Source organism: Tauraco erythrolophus, chromosome 3, assembly GCF_009769465.1.
Source record: "Tauraco erythrolophus isolate bTauEry1 chromosome 3, bTauEry1.pri, whole genome shotgun sequence".
NCBI classification, from domain to species: Eukaryota; Metazoa; Chordata; class Aves; order Musophagiformes; family Musophagidae; genus Tauraco; species Tauraco erythrolophus.
In genome coordinates, this window is record NC_141467.1 from 84626811 (window position 1) to 84653240 (window position 26430).

Genomic DNA, 26430 nt, shown 5'->3' on the forward strand with positions numbered 1-26430 from the left:
TTAATTTATGCCATCCTAATGCTTTGCTCTAACATCAGTTCAGGGCAACATTTCACAATTACAAGTCATTTTTATGTGGAGCAAATTGTAACTTGAAACTCAAAGTTGAAAGGAACATGAGTACAGCAAAGAAGTTACAACTTTGATGAAGCAGACTTAGTTTTCAGTCAAGTAAACTGACAGTTTTCTGATATTTGTTATTCATGTATCTAGAATGTTGAGTACTTATTGGTAAGTCTCAAAAGAGGAGTAAGACAACAAAAAAGGAAAATTACTCTTCAAATGACCTATTTTTCCAATAATCTAGTAGTTAACTTCTCAGTTTTAACTTCTTCATACTTTAAGATGCTGTTGCATGGATTTTAGTAATATACTGTAACTGGAACTATCTCCTTATTTTTTTATAACAAACACATTTCTCCCATGTGAATCTGTGTCCACTGTGTTTCTTGGACACATCTTTACATGTCTACATGGTTTTGTTTTGTAGTGTACATACAGTTAAAGCACTTGTAGTCTTGTACATTCAAGTGTCAGTCAAAAGTCTGATGATTCTTGTCAATCCCATCAGCATCGTTTAACTTAGTCTCAGGAGAGCATCTGCAATCTCTGACTGTAAGACTGATTTTTCTCCTTTTTCTTCTGCCTCCCTGTGCCCTACCCACAATGGAGCATGTTGAAATTAAGGAAGTCTATACTTGTGTTTCACATAGAGTTTAAAAGAAAGTTTAACTGCAACAGTCTAACTATGGGTAATGGTTTTCTTCTTAGCTCCAAATTTAGAATCATAGTAGAACTCTGACTTCAAACTTCTGACTTACATCACTGAAGTATTAGGCCGTGGTTACAAAACATTATCTCTGCAGCTCAGTGATTTTGCGTGGAACATTTTTGCTTTGAGATATTGAAATATCAGTATTGTAAAAGCATGCCTTTGAATCTTCATATTTTCAGCATATATATTGCTCGAGTCGTTTCACCAGCAGTGTATTTTGGTGTTGACTATTGCTCAAAGCCTTTATAAATATTTGATGTTTTAGAACTTGGCCTTTGGGAGATGGGGATCAATGACAAATGAACAATAGTATGATCGATGTCTATTTTTTGATAAGTTCATCAGTAACTTTACACCTTAACATCATTACGGAATAATTTCCACAGAAAATAGTGGAAGCTTTTCTTCAGGATTAAATGTTGTAATTTGTTAGGAGTTATTTCTGAAGATAGTAGAGGCAGTCCTTTTTGTACATGCATTAAAATGTGTAAGTTACTTACTACAGAATGAGGTCGTGCCTTAAGCCTTTATTTAGGTCTCCTCTGGAAACAATTGTAGAAGACATATTTAAAAAATACTGTTATTTCCATATGTGCTATGGGAAAATTATGTCAAGTTTGGTTCTCTTAAGATTATCAAATAATAATTTTCTGGATTTAGAAGTTAGCGTTGTTAGTGAGATGGATAACTTCTTTCAAAAAAGATGTTATGCAAGTACAAGAAGTATGCTAATGTGGTCTTCTGTGCATTTTAACTCGGGTAATGTGACTGCTTATGACTGACTTCTAGCACAAATTTGAAAGCTGTTAAAAACTAACTTTTAAATCAGAAATGTTTGACAGTACCAGATGGTTCAACCTGTCATTACGTACAATTGCATTTTAGTGGCTTTTAACATATGTGCTAGAAAGTATCAGTACGTACAGGGAATCATAGCTGTTGTTGTCATACCCATTATTCCCACTGAATTTCAGTCATTATTTTCAATCACTATACTTCCTTCCTTTACCCCAACAAGCTTTTTCTGACAGCTCTTCATCCAGATGTAATCTAGGATAGCAAGTGAACAGTATCATTAAAACCTTTTTGTGGGTATTGGGATGAAAAATAATCTGCTTTCTTCAGAACAGTGATGGGGCGGAGGGGAAATGGAAAGCAAAATCTTGATGTACAAGTGCGTCACGAAGTACTGTTGATCTACCAAAAGAGGAAGCAAGTGGGGTAGCTTTCTTTTCCAAAAAGTCTTCTCTCTGCTATCATTGTACAATATCTTAAAACTGGAGAAATAGGGAAGAGGATTCATGGGTAACCCAGGTGTGGTGCTTTGAGACAACTTTTGCTTCTTTGATAGCCCTATGTTAACACATTCAGCTGCAGCTTCTTGTCACGAGACTCCAAAGCATATTCTGTGCTTGCAGAATGGCAAGCATGGCAAGATTTGACAGCAAGCCGACTGTTTCTGTTATGCAGTACCTCGGAAACAACTTCCATTGGTACATTATGGTCTAATTTTGTCTCCTTTTTACGTTCAAGTTGTGTATATAGTAACATGTATAGAAATTAATGATGTAGTGTTAAGGTGCTTGCTGTTAGATAGCTGCTAATGCATTAACATCATTTTGGTGACACTTGGTACCACAGATTGAGTGGATTAAGGAGTTGTCGTGTGGTCTTGGTAAAGGCATGGTACCACAGTATTTGAAAGTATGGATGGGTCCTCAAGCACTGCTAATAGGATTGGTCTTATGCTTGAAGTTTAAGATGAGTGAAAAGGAAAAACTACTTGAATTCTCCTACAGTCTCCAAATCCTGGTTGAGAAGTGAGTTTTCAAGTAACACAACTATTTTCTCTTTCTATAAAATACATGCTAATAGTTTCTTATGGCTGCATAACAGATTGGTTTTTCTGAAAGAAGTGTTGTTGACATTCCTTTTAAAGGATAAACGTTATTCCGTTGCATATACCTTGTATTTGTTTAAAAAAAAAAAAACAACAAACAAACGAACATAAAAAAAAAAAATCAAATCCCAACAGATCAGAGCACAAATGATGAACCACATTTGATCCTAGAACGACATAAAGAAAGATTATAAGAAGTGCTGCCCAGTATGCATTATTTTCTGTAGCATTTCATTCAGACTCTTTAACTTTTTTAATTTAGGAAAAAAATCTCCACACTTCTTAAGAAGGAAAAAAAATAAATGTATGTTTAGGGTGGGAAGTGGTAGCTCTGATTCATCAATTCCAGAAATTCCAATTATCCAGTTATTCTACTATTGTTTTCCTAGAACAAACTGTAAAACTTCGATGAGCTTGTTTCCATTGCTGTTGCTATATGAAGTGGCAGATGGCATTTTGAAGTCGTCTGTTGGAGGAAAAAGACATGGAAAACAAGTACTCATGTAAAATGTCATTAAACCATAGCAGGGATCTAGTATAGAGTTAAATTAGGTAAATCTACTTCCTATTGAACTTGTGTGCACGTAAAGCTTGCTGATAAGCTCAGATGATTTTGTACAGAAGTTGGCATGCACATGTAAATAATGTGCTAGAATCTTTAGAGAATCAGTCTGTCATATCTTGGTAGGAAAGACAACTGAAACTGATTTTTCCAAGCAAGGTTTATACAGTTTTAGTAACGCTAGATACAGAGGAAATTGTTTTGCTCTAACAGTTTAGCACAGGGAGGAGGGCATTAGGGGGGAGTGCATGAAGGAGAAATGACACAATTTGTGCTTTCCCATGTGAGTTTTATCATAAAAGTTTTGCACCTTCAATTTGTATCTAACTAAAGTACAAGTTGGTCTCTTGACAGGAGGAGGGGGGTGAAGAGGGAGAAGGGAAAGAAATTATAGAGATCAGAATACCGTAATTTGCTTATTTAATGGTTCATCTGTTGCTCTGTGAAGCTAATTCTCAAAGTTAATGACATTCCTTGAACAATAAAGAGACTTGGTCTGTTGTATTCTTTAAGTAGTTAACTTTTTTGATAGGGAGCTGGAAAACTGGGATGCACCATTATATTAACTGTATGTGTATAAATGCACTTTTTGTTTCTGTGCGTGATGACTACTTGACATAGACTGCTAATCTACCTTTAGATTTTGTATTTGAATCTAGAACAATCAAAACAATGTTTATGTAAGGTACTACAGCTGTTAAGTGTCTCTATCATCATGCAATATTGGAAATAGGGGATTTATGCTGATGGATGAGATCTCTGGTCATCAGACAAAGTATTGATGCAAAAAAAAATAAAATTCCTGAGTGTGACCACAGCTAAATGTTTCAGGTTTAAAGCCTGGAAGTTGTTGTGCACACAATGTGTAAAGATGCACCATGTAAACAATCCTCACAATAAGAATGTTTTTTCAATATGTTTCTTGAAAGAGTTCTCTCTTTGTGATAGTCTGTTGGATGTACGAGCTAGATGGTTGGTTGCTTTTTACGTCGTGCATTGTCTGTTAAGAAACTGGATGTGTCGCTGTGCATGTGCTGTTGTGCGTTAGCAAGTGTTTAATAGGCTTTGCTCTTGTACTGCAGGATGAGAGTCTCTTGAACTTCAGCAGTCATGTGCAATACTAGAAATGTTTCTGTTAAATTAATTTATTATGATCAAAGAGAGAGGCTCTGGTGCCCATTAGCATAATGCCGTGCCTTTTGTAGAGAGTGATAACTTTCGTTCTTGCTTTTGCAATTAACTTGAGCAAATATTGTACTTTCTCTCAACTTCATGCATGGGATATTTCTTCCTTCCATATTTATTTTATGTACTTAATCTACATGGAATCTATTTATAACTTGTAAGTGAAAATTAGGATGTTTTCGTTACTTGGAGCTGTCCTGTAGTTGAAATCATGAATGTGGAATTGTAATTGATGGTTACTTCATGTATCTAAGAGAGAGAACTGGGGCAGTCCCTCTGCTAAGAGTTGAAGCAGAATCACTCAGCCAAAAAGCTTGTGCTTTTGAGATTTAATGGCTTTCAGCATACCTTTGAAAATCCCGAGGAAAATTTATGGATGTGAAAACGCTGCTTTTTTTTCCCTCTCCCTAAGCTGTTGAAAGGAAACAAAGGACGACTTCTCAAATTAGACTTCCTTTCTTACGGAAGCATTATCAGCCAGTGAAGCAGCTGTGCCAGTCCACGTTGTACTGGATACCACAGGAGGTGCCTTTGTACTGTTTTGTGTGTTTCTTACAGCAGCAAAGGGGGAAGGGATCAGACCTCAGTTAACTCTGATACCACGTTAGCTTCACCTGCAGCAACTTTTACAAAGATCCAGTTGCTCTAGAAAACAAAGTAGTAGTTTTGCTTAGGAGCCAGTACCTGATTTTTTGTTTGTTTGGATTTATTTTTTAATTGCATTCTAACTTCATTACTTCTGAGCTTGGCATTCTGTCCTTAGTCATCTGAAATGCTTTTTGTACCAAATAGAACTTGTCTGCCTCATATTAAAGATAAAGTGGACCTTAATTCAGCTGACTTTTGTATGCCTTAGACAGTTTTGTATTTTGATGATATTTCTTTCACCTAGTGAGATTCCTTCCAAAGATGACAATTTAGGTGGTCTAAGCATCTAAGTTAGGTGTCTTCCTAATTTTGAAGTTCTTGGCAACTTTTATCCTGAAACTATAATATGAGGAGTAAATGAGCATGTACTTATCAGAGCTGTGGAATGCCATTCTAAATTTAAAAATATTTTAAGACTATAAGAGTTAATAATTCTAGAGTTGTTTTCTGTCTTACTATACTAATATGTATTAAAACGGCACTATTTTAAACACTACTCGAGGGAGCTTTCTGTTTTTTCTTTTGAGCTCTTTGGTGATGGGAGTTTTATTACAATTTGTGAAACATGGCTGTTAGACGTAATTGAACAGTAATCTCACCTCTTCAAAAATATGTTAGAACAAGTAGGCTACTGAAAGTGAAACTAATGTCATCGCTTATTGATTGGTTTGTTCCCGGGCAAACCAATACAACAGCATAAAAACAAGCTTGCTTCTCGTCAGTCAAAAATGCAAATGACTTGTGAATTGCACTGAGGCACTCGAGTTACAGAGTCTGGTTCCTGTGATTTATGTATTTTCCCTGGTTTTCAGGGCTGCTTCTGAGATTGGACTGTTAAATTCTGAGAACAATCTTACTTTATACATATGCCGTATATAATCTCAGGAGATGCTTGGGGCTGCCTGTCTTGAGTGTTTCACGTTTGTGGCTTTTCATCACAAAACTTGGTCACCCACATGGCTGCTGCATGTGGAATCAACAACAAGTTCTAAATAAACTGAATAATTATGCCGCCTTTCCCTAGTATTTCTCTGGGCTAACCTCCCTCCATTAAGAGGAAGCAGCAGGGGAAATAAATTACTTTCTACTAACGTAATATAGATCAAAAAGCATGCATGTTAAATAAAGGGATTGCAGAATTCAGCATCGCAACTTTTTTGTCACTGTGGTATCAGGGCATTGTGTTAGCTACTAGGTAAAACAGAATCGAACTGCAAGGATCTTCTTTCACACCCAGCATCTAGTCCTCCTACGCAAGTTTACGGAGTTATTGTACTTGCTTTCCTCTTTCTAGGTTGTGAGATCTTGTCAACTGATAACTTTAAACCTGCTATGGCAAAAGGTGTAAACTAGATAATTGATTTGGAGTGAAAATAAGGCATTTCATAAGTTGCACCTGTATTTGGCACTCTCCTTTTTCTCTGCTGCTATGTTTTTATTTTTTTTTTTTAAGAAGATTAGTTTATTAGAGAAAACAACATCGTGAATAACAATTACTGAAAGGACTACGCGCTTTTGCCTTGAACATTGATTGTGTGGAGATATTTAGCTTGATTACAAACTGACAATGACAATAAGATTATCATTCAGTGTAATTAGAAACGTTTGTCTTGCTCTGTTGTCTAGGTAGCAAATGGGTGCATGCTCTTAATTGTGTGCTGCTGTTCTGCACATATTGGGTCTGAGCTGGTACTTCTCTCTCGAATCTTTTAATTAAGAACTTTTATGGCAAGGCATATATTAAATATCAACGAGATATGAGGTTCTGATTCAAATTAATCAGCAATATGACTCACAAATTCACAAAAGAATAAAAGGTCAGTTTGTTGTATTTATCTTTAGGGGATGCTCCTGGGGTCAAGCTTCTTGTGTGGGCTGCTTTCTCTGGCTCATAGAAATGTATTTTCCACCAATTTGGAAACAAGACTGTTAAAGGGCTGGGGTGGAGGTCAGTCCCAAGAGAAAGCTTTTGTCACTGTTAGGACTACACTGTCTCATGATAATTCAAGCTCTCCTGACTCGCTTTCCACCCGCCCCGCCCCTCCAGCAGATGCTGCCAACTGCAGGGCAGCTCCCGGCTGGTGGGAGTTGCTGCTGCTGGAAGACTGAACATTGAAACGGACTGGCAGGAGGTCTGATAGAGTTACTAGCGCATTTATTCCCATTAAACTTTGCAGCCATAATGACGTGAAAAAGTGAGTTTTCAGATCTAACAGAGAAGTTTATTGCTCTCTTTTCTTTTGAGCAATTTTAAAAATCCTTTTGAGAAGCGCTGCAAGGAGCCAGTTTTATCTAGAGAGGAGCTGAAAACTTCCAAGTAAGTTGTTTGAATTGTTTAAGATTAAATGTTCTAGAATAAAAAGTTGTGTGGTGGCCCAGGTTCTTTTCTTCCTTAGTTTTGGAGAAATGGTGTGTTGGCTAGTGTTAGGGAGGAATTTGGTTTTTTCGGAGGAGGGGGGGAAGGGAGGGAGGGAAGACTGCTAAAATAGGCTGTGGGGGAGTTAGTTGTGTGGCTAGCTTTTGCTTTTTGGCTTAAAAGTCTCATGTCCAGAGGTAGTTTGAGTTAGTTTTTCTGCATACCCTCCATTTCTATAAGTTTGCTGGACTTGGGGGGTGGGGAGGCAGTACCTCGGGGTTTTTTTATATATTGATTGCAATTGTCTCACTTGAAACAGTTTTAAGGCTGTCCATTTTTTGTTCTTGTTTTACCTCAGTATAAGCTTGCTAATTATTTTAAAAAGAAAAGCAAATAAATGGACATATGATTTATTGTTTGAATCTTACACCATTTAACTGTGTATCTTCTGTATTATTTTACATTTGAGTTTCCTAAATCCCAGCTTTCAATGTCCCGGCAATAAAAACATTCTGAATTGCCACCTTAATAATTCTCCTAAGTTGGAACAAATTGATTTTTAGAGTTACTAGCTCCTGAGAAAAAGCTTTTACTGAAAAGAAAAACATTTTATCCATCGGTGTTACTTTGAGTTATATACTAATGCAAGGTGAGAAGTTCCAGTGCACAGTCTGCAGTACAGTTAAATACAAGTTCTGGTTTTCTCTGAACATCTTGGCTTTCAGATCACACTGCAGGAACATGAGCAAGTAATGTTTTAATGTGGTTGTGATGCTGCCTGCCACTGGCTTGGCCTATTTAATGCTTTCACCCAGGACTTGGAGCACTGGGTGTTTTTTGGAGGAAGGAGGGGAGGAAAAAAAAAAACCCTGCAAGTGCAACTACAAAGAAATTCTCAAAGGGTTGCTGTGCATATGTCTGTTGCATTTTCTTGTTTATTTAAATGTCCTTCCTTAAGAGAAAAAAAATTAAATCACGATTTGAAAAACACTTTATTGCTGAAACTAGCATTTAACCCGTACTACAAATTTAGCTTTTAGACAAAATTGTTTATTTTCTCCTTGTAGCTTACAGAACTGAAAATGCTATGAGGCTAAAAGTTCCTGTATGCTTTTAAAGCCCTCTTAAAAATAACACAAAACAACTTTTTTTTTACTTTACTGACTACTTTTTTTAACTGCTTCTGGACTCTCTAAACCCTGTCAGTTATTTCTTACATGCTTGTCAGCATAAGATAAACTATTATTTTAATACTGAGTGCAAATTTGTTACTATTAGAACTTGTTTATGACCGGTTGTAGCGTAACAGAATGCTGCCAGCAGTCCTTGTTTGTTTGTGGTTTTTTTTTTAATTTATTTTTGAGTGTTGTATAAGGAAAAAGAAGCTGTTCTGTCTCTTTAAATATTTTAGCCGTTTCAACAAACTAGTGCTCTGCAACCACACTTGAATAGAGGAAAGCTTTCTCCTTCTATACCGTCATGGTTTAGGATACATCCCCCTCCTGTACCCTCGTTCATTCGTTCCGTGCCGTGTCAGTCAAACGCGTGTGCCTGGCAAACCATCCCGTCGCGCCGTGGGGCTCGGGGCTCGGGCTGTGCCTGCAGCTGGCAGCAGGTACAGAGAATGCTTTCAAACCGCTTTGAATGTTTTTTATATTTTTTTTAAAAACAACCCTTTTCTGGTCTCATTTCATTTTTATGAAGGGAGATGTCTCGTCCGTGGTATGGGAAGAAGGGAAGAAAGCGTCAGCCAGTTAATCATAAATACGCTCTGGTAATTTTCAGTGCAGTGTGTTCATTTCTGTTATTGCATTCTTGCAGTCTTATGGTACAGAGACGCTTTCTGGAAGTTTACATTTTGATCATGTAAACAGGATGCTAAGTCACAAATTTTTATTTCTTTTATGTGCATAACCGAACTGCTGGTGTTCCATGGGCATTAGGTAAGAGAAACTACTTTGAGCATTAAGGAGTTCAGCAGTTTTAGGGTGGTTTGTGGGTTTTTTTTCCGCTTTGGAGTAATGCAGTTTTTCAACAAAAATGTGATTTATAGCTAAATACCATGAATAGTAGTTCGCATTGGCATGTGATTAGAAGAGTGTAAATCTCCTGAGTTACCATTTGATTATGCCTTTTCAGAAGTCATTCAACCCTGTGAAGGTCTGATAGTACTTCTGAATTGGAGATGAGTATGCTGTAGTCCCACTCTCACATTTGTAATGAAGGTGGGAACCAATACCACAGTTTTTACAGTTTTAGATTTGTTAAAGTAATTGTGGTGTTTTTTCAGTGTTGTTTTCCCCAAAAAAAACTTAAACTTGTAGTAGTATGTAAATAAAATTGTTCTCAGTGAGACTTACAAAACAGTAACATGTTGGGCATAGGGATGAAGTGATCTTGCCAGTATACTTGCTGTGGTTTTACCAGTTGGTAGATCTGGAAGATGTTTTTCATTCAGACTCTGCCTGTGACAGGCTTTTTACCATCTTTTTAAGAGTTACGGATCCCTGGGTTCTGATGCATACTTTTCAGAGGTTCTGTTGACTTTGGTTTTTATTTTGATCTTTATTTGTAGCCAGGTAACTTGCAGAATATGAAATTATCAAATGTCAACAACTGGCTTTGTAAATGTGTGCTCCTAACAAAATTATTTTTTAAATAGACCTTAATTTTCCTTTGTGGCAATGGAATGTAGAATGGAGATGTTATTCCTAAATTAACTCAACTGTAATTCGAGCGTACCCTGTAGCAGTGTAAGAGGTATCTGAAATTCTGAAATTTACCAAGAAATTGGGGGCGGGGGGAAGAGAGAGAGATCTTGCCCAGCTAATTTAAAGAAGAGCAGTATCCTATGTTATTATTATTTCCCTTAGGACTAACGCTTCATTTTAGCAGAGTCCAACTATGCTAATAAAAGCAATAGTTACCAACTCTTAAGGACAGGTTGAACTGAAGAAGACTGTATGAGAACTTTCTTTGCTGTGAGAAAGGTACAGAACAGGATTTTTTTAATGTACGAAACAAGTCAAATCAGAAAAAGGGGTATATAAGTATCTACAGATGGGAATATTTTTAAGATGTTGCTATGTCGACAGGACATGCTCTATTCTTGAAGACTTTTTTTTTCCTGCAATGAATGATTGTAAAGCTAATGTGCAAGTGTAACCTTCTTACAGAAAAGAGAGAAAGGATGTTGGTACCATTTGTGTTGTGAAAGACGAGATGGGAAACATATTAAAGAGACTGGCAGTATATATGAAGTACAGGTCTTTGACTAAATGTATCATTGGTAGTGTTCTGAAGTTCGCAGGAATACCCAGCTGACATGAAATAACACAGTTACTAGACCAAATGGAGTGATATAATAAACCAAAAATGCTTGCTTTGAAGTACCTAAGTCATCCTGGATGATTTTACCTGAAAGGCCTTTGTTGTTTTCACCGTGATAGAGTAAATTTGGGCTGAGCATTGTAGGAGCTTGATACTTTCCTAGGGTAAGAGATCAAAATTTTGATTACTAACCCAATGCATTATGCTTCTCCTTCAAAAAGTCAGCAGTGTTGGCTTCCCACTTTTTTTTTAGTAAATACATTTGATATTTTACTGTGTCTCTTTATTGTACTGCAAAACAAGAGATGCCACTAAGTTTCTAGAATGTCAAAAATGCAGGCAACCATTCTTTCTCTCAAAGCACTTTAAACAAAAGAGATCAGACAATGTAAGAGAACAAAAGGTGGATTGCTGCCTTTGGGAATGCTTGTCCTGCCCCAATGCTTTGCAGAGCTTTGATAGGGAGCGAAGCCAAAAGGGACAAAACCAAGGAAGACTTATCTTTGGCTTTTATATTCTTAAGATATTATACAAAGGGAATTAAAGTGGTGTTGGTTTTAATAGCTTGAATGATTTGAGACTTGGACAACTTCTGAGGTTCTTGATTTATTAGTTTACTGTAGTTGGTAACTAATGGCTGTAGTTCTTCGGCTGTTATGGAGATATAATAATAGGGGCTTACATGTGAAAGATTAGAATTTAGTACTTCATCCCTGCGGATGTCACAGCTGCAAGGTTGCCTCAATCCAATAATACTGCTGCAAAGAACTTTTTAAGTCAGCTTTCCATACTGTTTTGTTTTAGAGTGATAAAGAGTGATCATCTGACTCTCTTTAAAAATAAAAAATAAAGCAGAGTGCAATCCAGTACTTTCTTACATTGATCACTAAGCCTAGAACCTTCTCTTGATTGACAGATATTTGCTTAAATAATTAGACTTTATGCGGCATACTTGGACTAGATCTTCCATTTAATTATTAGGTGTTATATTTACATTTTTAATAACTGTGAAATATTAGGCCTCACTACAAATAGAGTCAAAGCACAATAGCAGAAGAACATTTGAAAAGACTGAATATAAGTTGAAAGAAAACAAGTGAGTAGTAGAGGCTTATAAGCATTTTCAATTTTTAATGGTCTGCAACCTGAAGGTGATCCTTGGTTGATCCTTTTTCTAATGAAAGAGACACAGGTATTTCCATACTGGGCTGTGATTCAGTTACCTACTTCTAAGCATGTATAGTGCTTTCATGTCGTACCTGAGAGGATCTCTGCATGGCAGTATCAGAACTGAGATACAGGGTTGCTCAGCCTGACTTCTCCTGAGTGGCAGCTTGAGGTCAGGCGCTAGGTGCTGTGGTTTCAACAAATGAACCTCTAGTTTCTCTGCTTGATAGTGCCAAAACTTTAAATTATTTTGCAAGATGACTCAACTGGCCCTTGACAGCTGGGCTTTATAGGTAACACTGCTATAGATCTCTTCTCTTTAGACAAAATGAGTCCAGTTGCCTGACCTGCCTCTGTAAGAAAGTAATTTTCATAAATCTAATGCTTAATTCTTTATACAAACATCCTAAACTTTGTTTAATGTTTATCCATGTTAAATTTTGTTCTCTTGCTGGCATTATCATATCTCTCGAATTAGTGATTTCTCATATCTTGAAAAAATAGCTTGTTATAAAGGTTTCCAGACTCGATGTAACACTTTGTGTGCTGCAGGCTTTGATTGCTTTCTTCTCAAGTTCATTTGTTAATTCTGGTTATTGCAGGTATTTTAATTTATCTTCAGTATATGTTAAGTACTGCTTGGTACAAAGGCTTAGAGGACTTTGAGACAGATACATCCTGCAAACCTGTGGGGACAATACTGGTCACAGGGAGAATGTTGCTGTCATGTAACCGAATTAGCTCTTCTGTCCCTGCTTGGGAAGCACCTGGGTGTGCAGAACAGTTCTGAGATGGCCAGTTTTAAAGATATTGAAAAAGAACTGCAGTGCCAGCCAGTTCAGGGGACTGCTGTGATTCTCTGGTCCCTCTCCTTTGCTTAAAATGACTTCCTCTAGTACCTTCTTTTCCTTGTCACCAGCAGAGTGACACGGGGCAGAATTGGCTGAAAACCACACGAGACAAAATGGTTAGCTTTGCAGCCACATTCATTAAAAATGAATCAAATTAAATTAGTCATAGTTTTTTTCAGAATGATACCTGCTAACTTGTTTATCTGATGTGGTAAACCTCATATATTAATGCATTATTGTAATGGAATCAATATGTCCCAAATAATCATATTTGTGATGAAGACGACTGCTTCTTCAGTATTGCTTTCTTTCAAGTACTGTCTAACAGTTCGGGAGGAAACTAAATTTGTCTGAAAAATAAAGTTAGTGTTTTCTCTTAAAATATTAATAACAGCATTAAGTTCACAAATGCGTCTTTTATTTTCATTGGAAGATATTTACAGCCTTTAGAAGAGTTTGATCATTTCTTCTCCCTTTCCATTTACTGATGGACTGATATTTTGGAGTAACTTTGTAAAAGGCCTGATAAAATTACATTGACATTTACTTTTCAGTTAAATATCCTCAAATTTTGAACGTGAAACTTTTTTTCTGACTCTAAAGAAATAACATTCATGAAGTTTACAGTTCACCTGATTTTGCACAGGTGTATTAAGATTCAAAGTAAAATTGTTCAGCTTTCATTCTCTCTCTTAATGTTTGTTTTTTATTTCATATTCACAGTTACTCGTGAGAGTATAGATAACTTACATTGAAGAGAACCACTTACACCGTTCTGCTTTCTCCATTCTTATCTTTCAGAACCTCTGCTCAGCTCTGATAAGACCCTCCCTTTCTCTAAGTAGGCAGTTTCAGCTACTTGTTAACTCTGCAAGTTTATCTGTACTTGGCTTAGGGCAGCACTTACACCACCCTGTTAGTAACCATGTGTTAGGTGCGTGTGTCTTGGTCACTCTCAGCTTTGTTAAACTGGAGGAGGAATGCCTCACTGGTGTAAGCATGTTTTCATGTTTACAGCTATGTATAGCAGATTGATATGACCAGTGGCTCAAAGGACTGATGTGTCACTGTGTGGCAAACTACTCTCATGGACATTCAAACAATTGTAACTATGTTTTCATGTGTATTCTTGAAGGACAAGAGAGTTCTATATTGGGAATTTTGATTTGTTTTGCTCACTGTGTGTGCTCGCATAGCTTTGCAAGAGTTAGGTGCTCTGACATACTTTCAGAAGAAAGAGGTTTAGAAACATGAGTTTCTCCAAAAGGAAAATCCTAAGCCTCTTGGTTGATTGAATCATTAGTGTGCAAATCTTCAATTTGACTTACTGCATTAAATAGTAAAATTGTTGTGTGTTCTGCTGAGGGGTTAACTCAAATAGATGTGGTGTAGAGAGTCAAGCCGAAAGGCATTCATGCGACAAGAGTCATGTGACTCATCTGATATTTTCTCATCAATGTTGCTGTTATGAGTAGAGCAGCTAGGATTAGATCTCTAAGGATATATGCCATGTCATTTCAAACTTGATTAGCCCTTGGAATTGTCCTGTACTAGACTGTTCGAAGTCCCTAAGCAGAAGCATTTTTGCCCTGAAGCACACTAATCTCCTGGCTATACACATTGTTTCTATCTGTTCCAGCCAGTGCCCAGGTTAACCATAAGAGGTTTAGCTGTTCTTCTCTCCTCCTGCATTCTTTTGAAGCAGAAAATAACTAGAGGAAGAACAGAGGGTCTTTCAGGAACACTTCCTGATCCTTGGAAGGTAGCTTTGGTATCAAGGAAACTGAATGCTGATATGGCATAGTGAAGAGGGCGCAGTAAATAAAGCACATAATAAACTCTTATAGGTAGACCTGCGCTTTAATCCTGGGCAGAATAGTTCAATTGCTACAAGTTTAGATGGTTTGGCAATGTCTGTGTAAGGACATGGACTGCATTGGAATTTGGAGAGCCTTGCCCTATACCTTAAGGACTTAAATGTAAGAACTTGTCCAGGTTGGTTTAGAACAAACTTTGAAAGCCTCTAAGGATGGAGATTCTGCAGCCTCCCTGGGAAGCCTGTTCCAGTCCCTAACCATTGATAACATCAACCCTTTGAGCACAGTGGTTCAGCCAGTTTTTCAGCCTTGTTCTTCACACGTTTGTTACATAACTGATTTGATTGCAAGGCTACTATAAGATAGAATCAAAAGCCTTGGTGAAATACAGATAAATGACATCCACTGCTACCTGCCCAAAAATGAAAGAATTTTATTACAAAGAATCATTCTGTACTGAAAATGACAGTCCAGTATGATGCATACAAAACTGCATTCGTCTTTCATGAATTCAAGACCTTGCTTTCCAGGTATTTCTAATACCATGGGAAAAACTAATCACATTCTGTGTTTAAGAATGAAAGTTCATATGGGGATTAGGTAGAAAGTAGCTCCTGGAATGATCAGGAAGACAGCTGACATAGAGATAGGGCGGAAGGGAAGAACATCGCTGGTTTATTTGTCTTGGTGAAATAGAATAGAGGATTAATAGGACTACAAGAAAGGAAAATTAAGAAATATTGATGGAAGACGAAACAGCATAAGCATACTATGAAGTAAACCAGGTTATAAAACAGGATAAACTTCTAACTAATAATACTGCTAACATTTCAGAATAGCCCTCAAGCCTTGCAGTGACAAAATGCTAGCTGTTTTCAAGGTACATTTCAATCAATTCCTGAATGAGGTTGTAGAAGGTAGTTGCCAGTAGGCTTAGACATACATGACTTCATGAATAATTGAGCTACAGAATCCTGAAGTACCTAATCTTGTCCACTGTAAAGCAAAATTAAAGCATGTTGACCTAAGCCATAAGTATTTTATAGAAGGTCAAATACGGTAGCTTGAACTATTGTGGTATCTTAATGTACTCATTTAAAGCCTAGTTCAATGATGAGTAGATAACCTTGAGACAGTTTGTCTTGTGGTTTACTCACAGAATTTGGTATGGACTGTATACTTAAAATAAGCACTGGGTTTGAGAGGCTGAATTCCTTGCCCTTAATTTTCCTGTTGGTAGTTGGACATTCCATGACATGTTATTTATGATGTTTGTCATTGCACACCAGTGGTCTGCCACTATGCAGGCTTTCATTCACAGAACAGTAAAGATGTAATGTGCCAAGTAAGGATGCCAAGGAGCTATTATTGTGTATGTACTCGGATAAGTACTCATGTTTCCCTCAGGTAAGAAATTTATCAAAATACCTTGTGCACACTGTTCTGAGGATGCAGGCACCCCTGTGGCATATGAAAAGGTGAGTCAGATCTTGGATCACTGAGCAAAAGGGTTGATAAGCAGTTCCCAAGAGCAGGATGGTGATAGAGTATACGTTTGACAGGTCGAAGGCATGATGGCATTGCCTATAAAATTATATACATTCTGGTATGTCAAACAGCAACTATATAATGGTGTTGAGGATGATGAGGGTGGGATTTTTTTGTTGTTGTTGGTTGTTTTTGTGGTGTTGGTTTTTATTTTTTTCTTTTTTTTCAAGAATCTCCTTAAATAACCACACATTTTAGGGCCCTTTAAATTAACTACTGCCTCTCATGTGAACAGAGGCTAGCTTACAGAAGCAACAAGACTCAAGTCTTCAAGTCCTCAAGTCCTTGTTTTTCAGGATTACATTGATAAGGTGTGAACAATGTAATTTGCAATGAACTGTCGTAGCAAATAAAAGGATAAAACTACACTGTCACTTACATGCTTGAGTGAAGTACTGTTAAAGCTTTGCATATAGCTACTTGAATCTGAGAATACACAAACCAATACAATTTACAACAATTTTCTTGACATTTTTTTAAGAAAACAGTAGAAAATAGTGGAAATAAATTGAGTGCTATTAATCACTGATTATTCAGTAATAAAACTGGATGTCACAAGTATTCCTTTTTCCTTGCCTTGCAGTTGCATGGGGTAGAGTGAACCATCGCTGCTCAGGAGCCAGTCATGCATGACTGTGGGCTCTGTACTCAGGACAGTGGCGAGTATCTGGCCAAACTCCTTGTAGTAGGGGCAGGTAGATGGGGAGCTGCTGGACTTGTGGTTATCTTCCTTTGCACTGTGGTAGGCTCTAGAAGTTTTTAATACACCCTTACTACATGGGACATCCATTTAATCTCTCCACCAGCTGTTTTAAGATGCTTTCATACAAATGATGATTTTGAGTTGTTCTCAAAATCACATTATTTGCTGTAGTTACATCAAAATGACTGTCGTAGTCCTTTAGCCAGCTTGTTGCACCAGAGCAGCATGTTCTAGAGCTTTCTGACTACAGGCTTTCTGGCTGTACACCTCCTGCCAAAGTGGAGGTGCCATTTGGAGTGAATATGTTGATAGATGAGCAGCTTCTGAAGCTTCAGAGGTGAATAGAAAGTCCAGGATAAAGATAATGTGAGGTGGTAAAGGGGAGTTACTAAACTTTAGTCCTGCTACCTTGTCTTTAACTGTATCTTCACTGCCAGATGGAAGAGTCAGAACCTACTGAGAAGCCTGAGGTTTGCTTCTAGTCTTTATCCAGGAAAGCAAACCAGGTTCACAGGATTCATTAATCTGGATATAAGGAGTGTTTGAGAGGATTTTGGGCTGAAGAGTTTTGGTTAAGGCATGCAACTCAGATTGATTTCTAATTTAGCATCCGATACTGGTAACTTTATGTGCTCCTATATCAGTTGTATGTTCATCCTACAGCAGTGAGATATATCTGACTGCTAGTGCCATTAGTGTTTGATTTGTAATTTTGCTGTGTCTACTCATGCGTCCAAAATCACTTATATGCGCATTGTCCTTGCAGAAACAAACATCTTTTAGCACTTCTTGTTTGTTTGTTATCATTGCACATTTTCCCTTCATTACTCTCCTCCACTTTTTTCTTTCTTACCTTTTTACTTTTCTTCAACTGTCAGTGGAATTATTGTCTTCCTGTCTCCATATTCAGGTAGTGTCAGTGGCTGAGTATCACCGCAGGATCGATGCTCTAAATAGCGAAGAACTGCGCACACTCTGCAGACGTCTCCAGGTGCCCTCTTCAGTAGTTTAAACCCCATCTCCAGATACTAAAACATCTTTCTTTGTAGTGCCTTTGGTCAGGGCAAGTCCCACGCTCCGTGGGTTTGTCTTGTCTACAGCACTACAAGGATCCAGCAGAAAATTCCTTTATTTTGGATGTATTTAATTATGCAGTGCTATGATGGAATCAGTAATTTTACGATGGAATTATTACTTCAGACTTTTTCAAACAGGAATTTTCTGTCAGAATTTGAAAATTTGTTTTCGGTACTGCTTGACTCGGAGTGATGTGTTTTAACATCCACTTTAGACTGGTGTGTTCTGTTAGATAGAAGCTTTCCTAAAAAGATTGCAAATCAGGTGAAGAATCCAAAATCTTGTTGCATGGGTATTTAATTTTATATAGGAATCTTTCACCAGGAATCTCACAGTGCTTGGCAAGTATGAAGCTTCACTACTTCTGTGGAATAGGTAAGTATTTTTCCCATTATGCAAGCAGGTAACTGAGGCAGTTCCACACGGCAAAGGTCATACATATGGAGCTGGTAATGGAAATCTGTCCCAAAAGCAGTACTTTAGTTCAGGTTTTGAAGGTTTACTGATACTGACTTAAACTGGTATATGCATTCTCTTTAGATGTTTCTTAGTTCTTTGACTATTGCGAAATTGTTAGCATCTGTGTACATCATACATAACTTACCAACAGAAAGCATAGCTTGGAACTCTGTGGAAGCATTGAGTGTTTTGTTTTTCCCTAGTAACTGGTAGCTGAAACTGTAAAAAGTTCCAGTGCTGTTTTTTTACTTTGATCTTGGCTTTTTGACACCTATTATGTACTTACACATAAGAAAATATTTTTTAGATCTTTTATTTCTGTTTATTTTGTGATCAGTAATTAATTACTTTAAAATATTTTGTCAGTAGTACAGTTACATAAATCAATAAGCATGAACCCAAAAGCTGCAGTTCCACTTCTGTGGGTAAATCAGAAATTTTGCAAAAAGAATTTACATTCCCAACTGAGAATAAAACAATTCTATTTCTTGCAAGTGGTCATGGAGAATCCATGTTTTAATATCCTGGAAGGGCAAGAGCTCTTTCCAAATACCTTTCACTTGAAATGCCCAAACTCCAGGGTTAGGCTGACTTGAAAAATCAATGTGATGAGCTGGAGCCTATAGACTCTCTGTGCTGTGGCCATTTAAGTGTTTGTGGAGTAGACTGCATGTCAGTTACTAACCTCAGAAGCCCCTGGAATCTGACTACAGGTCAGTCTGCTGTCAAAATTTAATGGGAAACAAATTTGCAAGTTTCGAAGCTACAATGCATTCTATCGAACAGATGCCTTTGAACAAGCTCGTACCTTTGTCCACTTCTACAAAGCAGAGTTCTTCCTAGGAGAAAGTTGCTGTACTGTAATAATAATAATTTTAAAAAGGAAAAAAATCCAAACAACAAGAAAATAAAACAAGCAAAACCCCATAACCCCACACACACCACTTCAAATTATTCATGTTTTGCAAGATGCACTTTATTCCCTTTGTAATTCTTTAATTCTGATTAAACTTTCTGCTGTACACTTGAACAATGCTGAACTCTTACGGAGTTGAAGCAGTAGTATATGATGGATGAAAGGCATTTAAGGTGGAAGAGCTGGATTACCAAATAACGTTTTCTAGATAGCACTCTATAAAGAAGTCTGTAGGTCATCTTGTACGTGAAGCTGTATAGATAAATGCATACACTTTGTTGTTGTTGTGATATGGAAATCAGTGCATAGTTTACATTAGAAATGCAAGTTACCTTCCATTGAAAAATGGAAGGCTTGAGCTTTTTGCTTGCTTGGTACTCACTTTCTTTAAGTGCACTTTTTCATGAGTTAAGAATTAATATTGTAATCAAGTTATTGTATTAATATACTTTGATACTTTGACTCTATAAGCCTATTATTAAGTAACAGGAGTTTGTGATAGTAATTTTTTTTCATAGTTCTTGAAGGAGAAGAAAGATATCCTTTTTTTTGGCTCAGGTGGCTGTATTTGTTTAAATAGTCTTATCTGTATTTCAGAATTTTCTTTGATTTGGCTCTTCTTTTGTTAGCTAAGAAAGCTCTCATAGGAAAAGCTCGGCAAAGTTTATCGTAGTGGTATGTGCAATGCCATAGTCGTCTTGTGTGTTTAGAGTATTATGTATGTGGCAAACACTGGTTACTATTCTGGAGTCAGCAGGTGTTTTTGGCAGGTACATTCTTGAAATTCTCAGGCTTCAAGCTTTAAATAACTTGGACAGTCTGACTTTCAGTGAAACCTGGCTCAGGCTGATAAATTATTCAGATGAACTCATTCTTGTTAAGATCTTTTTCTCTTTAGCAAATCTCTCAGCAGCTCAATGAGTCTTGCTGCAGCGGCTCAGGTTACTAACTTCCTTCACTTCATCCTGCTCCTGTCAAATTTCACTATCCCCATAGCAAGTTTTAACTATCCCTGCAGCAAGATTTATACAAGGAAACCTGTTGGGTCTCAGCTAGTCTACTTCTCAACACATGGCACTTTAGCTTGAAAGTGCCAATGAATGTGGACTGGGCTAAGAAGCTGTTGTGAACTGTGGTATCTGATGAGGAGTTTTGTGGCCTTCTGCTGCCTCCACTAAATGGTGGTTAGTAAGAACTCAATAGGGTAGACGTGGGGCAGTTAGTTTAAAATGCTGCAGAATCTTCATGCATAGTGCATCTTTGCCAGACCCCAAAGCTGACTATGCAGTGTAAATATTACTGCTGCTTTCTCCTCCCCACTCTCTCAGTTCTTTCTTCTTTGAGACCCAGAAGTACTCCAGCAGATCATTTATGGAGCAGCAATATTCCTAGTACTCCGTTCAGATGCTTTACTCTAAATACTTAACAGTCTTTCCACATGTCTACTGCGTATCTAGAGACAAGTACTCTAAAAAAGTATTGATTCAGAAACTGCTAAGAAATACACATGTTGAAGCTTCAGTTCCTTTTGTATCTGGATTTTTCAATTACATTTAATGTAAATGTTAGTATTAAAATGCAAGCACTGTATAAGCTGACCTCTAAAAAGCATTTGAAGTCCTTCAGCTGTGTATGAGGACTCTTTGTTTTGTGTTGTTTTGGGTTTTTTTAACATAAAACAATAGCTTTCTTCTGAGTAGGTGTCTGTGTAATTTATTGGTAGTATATAGTTGAGTACCGGCTTGCTATTGGAAGCAGTGGAAATATTGGTGAGATCAAATCTAATGGATTTCTTAACTTTTGAAGGAGTTGCATAACTGTAAATCAGTAACTGCATGATTTTAAACCTGCAAAACATATCTTCTCTGCCAATAGAATTGTGAATAGTTATTTTCTTGTTCTTCTTTTTGTAGATAACAACAAGAGAAGATATCAATTCAAAACAGGCAACAAATATCAAAACAGACCTGGAGCCTGAAGCATTCCGGCCAAATCTTAGCGATCCTAGTGAATTACTACAGCCAGAACAAATTGAAAAGGTGTTGATTTATATGTCATTTTTAATATTGTACATTAATGTATCGCAAACACTATGACCATAGTGTAAAACACACCAGTAGGAAGACCTTGTATGATACTAAATAGATAAGCACAACACAATTCATAGCTAAAATGTTGCTTTTTTTCTTGTCATAATTTTCAGTACACCATGACAACACTACCCTGTGTCTTTGTCCTGTTTTCATCCTTGAAAACAGCTTGGCTTTCACTGCAGTACTTGCTGTCCAGTCCAAAGTCACCTCATTAAATGTGTTTATTGAAAGTTTGCATCAAGGCTGACTGTGTTCAAAGGCACAGAAACCTTCTTTACCCTTCAGCTTGTTACCCTGTTGACTTGAGTGATCTAGTTCCCCAGTACTGAGTTATTCTTGCGTAACAATACTATGTCTATGTGGTTTTACGGTCTTTATGTAAACTTTTTAGAGACCTTACCGAACACATGTTCTTCAGTTGATAAATTGTTCTACTCCTGCAGTTTACTGGTTCAGCTGGGAAAAGAATCCCCTTTGAGAGACCAGGGATAGAAAATGTACATGTGAAACGTCAGGGTTGGTCTGAAGTTTTAAACTAGCTTTTAAGGCCACTTGTAGGAGTTCAGAAGAACATAATCAGCTTTCATTTATATTTAATATATGCTTAAAACCAATAAAAAATGTATTAAATAAGAGGATGGTTGTTATCTTGTTAACAGCTTACAAAGTCTCTTCCGCCACGGACCATTGGATATCCATGGACTCTTGTCTACAGTACTGCAAAGCATGGCATGAGCTTGAAGACTTTGTATCGAACTATGCTGGGATTAGACACACCTGTGCTGTTGGTTATCAAGGACAGCGATGGACAGGTAGGGAAAATGTTTTTGTGAAGGCTGGGGACCCATTGAGAAAAATGTTTGAAGAGTATAAAGGAATAGCTGACACTTCAGTCCATCATGGGAGATAAAATCATGTCTATCAAGCTGATTGTTCCCTTGGTAGTTATGTACAGGCTTTTAAAAACATGTTTAATTGTCAAGCAGTTCTCTGATACACATTTCTAGGAAATATTTTAATGGTACAAGTTCACTGTCACAATTCATGAGTCTCATAATACCCAATAACTGAATTTACTTTTAATTAATTCTTTTTTCAATGCACCTAGTGCACAAGAAATATAGTCGCTAAAACTTTCTGATTCCAGAAGATCTTGTTGAGTTGAAATGTCATTGCCAGTGGTGGCCAGTGCTTATCAGTACATTCTCTGGCTGCAGCGAACTTCTTTCTTCTGTTCAAGGGCTGTGGGATCTTTGCTGCGTAATGAATTTTTGTTTCTTGAGTCTCTGTAGTTGTGCTCTGTTCTCCTTTGACTGGGATATGAATTCCGGAAAGTATATCCTATCTCACCATTTGATTAGCAAGCATCCTCTCTTGAGTAGTCTAACAACAAGTGAACATTATGGGCAGCATGAGATTTTGATTCTTTCTTTCTGAAAGTGCTGTGCTTTCACATGGAAGCAAGTTACTGCTGTCATGAAGAATTGACAGAACCACAGTAAAATCTGTAGCATTTACTTCACTTGGATAACCACTGGTTTTGTTTTCAGGAAGCATGGGCTCATATGACCTCATATCATTCACGGGGTCTGAAAACTGTAAATGAAGGGTATGTCTTCTAATTGAAGTCACAACTTGTTTTTCCTTCTGTTTCCTGCCTCAGGGTCTCTAAAAAGAAAAATTCCTTTCTAAATCTCTGCTAGTAGAGCACTCTTTCCCAGAAGTTCTTTAAAAGGGAACTTTTCTTCATTTACATTTTAATCTTGAAGATAAAAACTATTCAGTAGACTTGAGATATCTCAACAGACCCATCAATCTCTTCAGACATACTTTGTACTCTAGTAACTTCCCTTCTCTGATTCCCTTACTAGCTTCTCAAGATTAATTTGTAAGATATTTACTTCCTATTACCTGATTATCTGGCCCAGAAAGAAAATGTCCCTTTTCTGATAAGGCTGTCTTGCCACCAGTGTGTAGTATTGTTCTTTTGCTGAAAGTATTCAGATGACCTTCCGTGTATGAATATCTCAACTTACATGTTCAAAAAGTGTCATTGTTGCCCAACCAAAAGAGGGAATTCATAGACATGTCATTTTTCTTTCTTTTTTTTTTTTTTTTTTTGTGAAATAATGACAAATCTCAACTTAAAGGCTGATACCCAGGAACATGCGTGAAAGCGTGCCTTGGACTTTTGGGTCAGGTAGCCACTGAACTTCTCTTTTGCAGTGTCTTCCAGATCTCACCTAGGTTCCACACAAGAGTGGATGAAATCCATGTTGTTGGGGTTTAGGCTCAGCTGGCAGCTAAGCACCACATAGCCGCTTGCACCTCGCCCCTGTTTGGATGGGGAGAAGAAAATACAACAAAACAAGCCCTCTGCTTTTTCTTCTCAGTTCTACCTCCTCTCCTGAGCAGCACAAGGGGATGGGGAATGGGGCTTGAGGTCAGTTCGTCACATGTTGTCTCTGCTGCTTCTTCCTCCTCACAGTCTTCCTCTGCTCCAATGTGGGGTCCCTCCCACAGGAAACAGTTCTCCATGAACTTCTCCAACATGAGTCCTTCCCACGGGCTGCAGTTCTTCACAAGCTGCTCCAGCGTGGGTCCTGTGGGGTGCAGTCCTCCAGGAAAGACCACTCCAGCATGGGCATCCCATAGAGTCAGCCTTCTTTGGACACAGCCACTTGTTCTGGTGGCTATTGGTTTTTTGAAAGAGCTTAATTTATCTTTAATATCTTGTAGCTTTCTGACAGATAGTTCTATAAAACTGCTTTCCATGATTTTAAAAAAATCTGAGTATTTTTGTTATAGGAGACTGTATCCAGAAATAGTTATCTAGCAATATGCTAAGGTAAATAGTATTTATGCCTTTCCAGAATGTATTTTAAGAGAGACCAGGTGTTTTCATATTTTATGCTCCAAGATTGCTGCCTGTTTTCTAAGCTGTCTGGTTCAGAGAAGATACCAAATGAGATTCAGCCTTTTTGAAGAATGAGAGAATTATGACCAGGTAGTTTCTTGCCATGTGCTGAGCATACCTCCTCAGTCCTTTGTGGCATTCCTTGTTCTACCCACTTCGTCGATTCTGTATATGAGAGATACTGGGTTTGTCTTATCCTTGGTTGAGGTACTTTTTCTAAAACTACAATTAATTTATTTCCTATGCTGTTTCCTCTGAGACACTCTTCTCTGTCCATGTTTATGAAGACAGCCTTTATTTGATGTTGAGTAAGGAGCATGGGAGCAAGCATATCTTGTAACTTTTCAAAACATCATTTGTGAAAGGCTGCTAAGCCTCACCCTATACTTTTCCAAAGTCTTCTCCCATCTTCATTTCTTTTAAAAATCAATTAGCAATTTTACTTAAAGGGCTGTAAAAGAACCCAGCCAGAACATCCAGCTTTCACAAACTAAAGCTTTATTTGTGTAAAAGCTGAACCTTGTCTAGTTGAAAGTTGGAATCTGAAGCCACCTAAATTACCTGCTGTAGTCAATTCTAGGAGATCATCTAACAAAGATGCCCAATAAATCTATAGATATCTACCTTATAATTGTTATGGACTGTCTGTTTGTCTACTGGCATGTGCTTCTTTTATTGAAGACACTAAGCTCTGGTGTCTACTCTGACAGCTGTTTAAAAAGAAATTAGCACCTAATTCCTGAACATGAGTCACTAAACAAGTGGTGGTCTAGAAGTGGAATTAATGCAGTTAAGGACCCCAAGGGACTGTCTAGTTTTGTAGTAAGTCATTCTTCAGATTGTATTATGTGCGCTGCAAAAGAGAGAGACACGGAGCTTAGAACTTGGGAGTTTTAGGTATCCGCTCTAACAACTAGCCACAACAATCTGATCTCATGCAGAAACCGTATAGACATCACTTCTCAAAGGACTGAAATAACTGATGGGAAACAAATTTATCTTTTGCTGTAAAGCCTGATTCTTTTAATGTTGTTTATAGCAACAATGTGATCTTTCAAGATTCAGCTTTGTTGATGGAAGCATATGGAACATGTGCATAGAGAAGTTGTGGAATCCTGGTTCCTGGAGCTACTCAAAGCTTAACTGGACAAGTCTGAGTCAAGCCAACACAGCTTCAGAATTAGTCCTCCTTTGAGTAGGGAACTGTATGAGAGATGGTCTGAGGTTCTTTATAATCAAAGTTATTTTATACTTACACATAATATACTCCTGTATCTGTACGTAAAGCAAGCTTCAAAGCCTGCTAAGTAAAGCATGTAAGGTTTCCCGTGTGGTTAGGATGTACTAGCTTGTGTTTTATTGGTATACAAAATAAGCCCTGAGATGATCTGAGACAAACACTGAAATGTGTTGTATGAAAAGTTCATACATGTGTAGAGGCTGAACTGAGATAGTTTAAGGTTGGCACAACTCTGTAAGTTGTTTTAACAGAAGGTTAGTTCCTCTCAAGGTATAGCAATTCTTAATGAAATCTCGTATTTACTTCATATTTTTAATTATATTTACTTAATAGATATAAGGTCAGCCCTGAGGGTATTGATGTGAACTAAGACATGTCTTAGCTACCCAAATGTAGCTACCAGAGCTGCTCTTCAAAGCCTAACTTGAGCCCTTCCAAGAAGTTAGAATACAGAGACTCAGATAGTTTAAAGATTGTTTGAAGCTAGATGTAAATTAAGATATGATTGGAAGTGTTCCATAACTTCCAATTGCTGTGAAGTTGCTGGAAAATATTCATGCAGTTATTTAAACATGGAATTTTCTTTATTTCAGCAGCCCATTTTGTTCTGTTCATGAATCAAACTTTCTTAATTTGAATTCAATATGGATTTTTACCCTAAAAGATACTCTATTTAAGTTGAATTACCTGCATGCAAGTAAGCGTATTTGAAGGTTGCAAAATGTTTGCAGAGGAAAGTTAACACCCAGGTTTCTGAAATCTAGCCTGTTGCCCCAGACACTTGAAATCTCAAGAAGGAAAAACATCTAACCTGTTTAGCTTTCTAGAGATTACATGTGCAAAGGTAACAAAAAAAGGAAAAAGAAAAAAAAATTGAATACTGGTT

General features: G+C 37.4%; 1 protein-coding gene across 7 annotated transcripts in view; it reads left to right on the top strand.

Annotated features, from left to right (window-relative positions):
* OXR1 (oxidation resistance 1) overlaps positions 1-26430 on the top strand; it is a 158803-nt gene that overhangs the window by 128013 nt on the left and 4360 nt on the right. For 3 of the 7 annotated variants that reach the window (XM_086608781.1, XM_086608784.1, XM_086608783.1), the window contains 3 exons: positions 17753-17833; positions 21208-21333; positions 22047-22199. In XM_086608781.1, coding sequence (XP_086464907.1) covers positions 17753-17833; positions 21208-21333; positions 22047-22199 — 360 coding nt within the window. Of the gene's footprint in view, positions 1-9055; positions 9201-17752; positions 17834-21207; positions 21334-22046; positions 22200-26430 lie in introns of those variants that run through there. The other 4 variants (XM_086608785.1, XM_086608782.1, XM_009990351.2 and 1 more) reach the window with 3 other exon arrangements.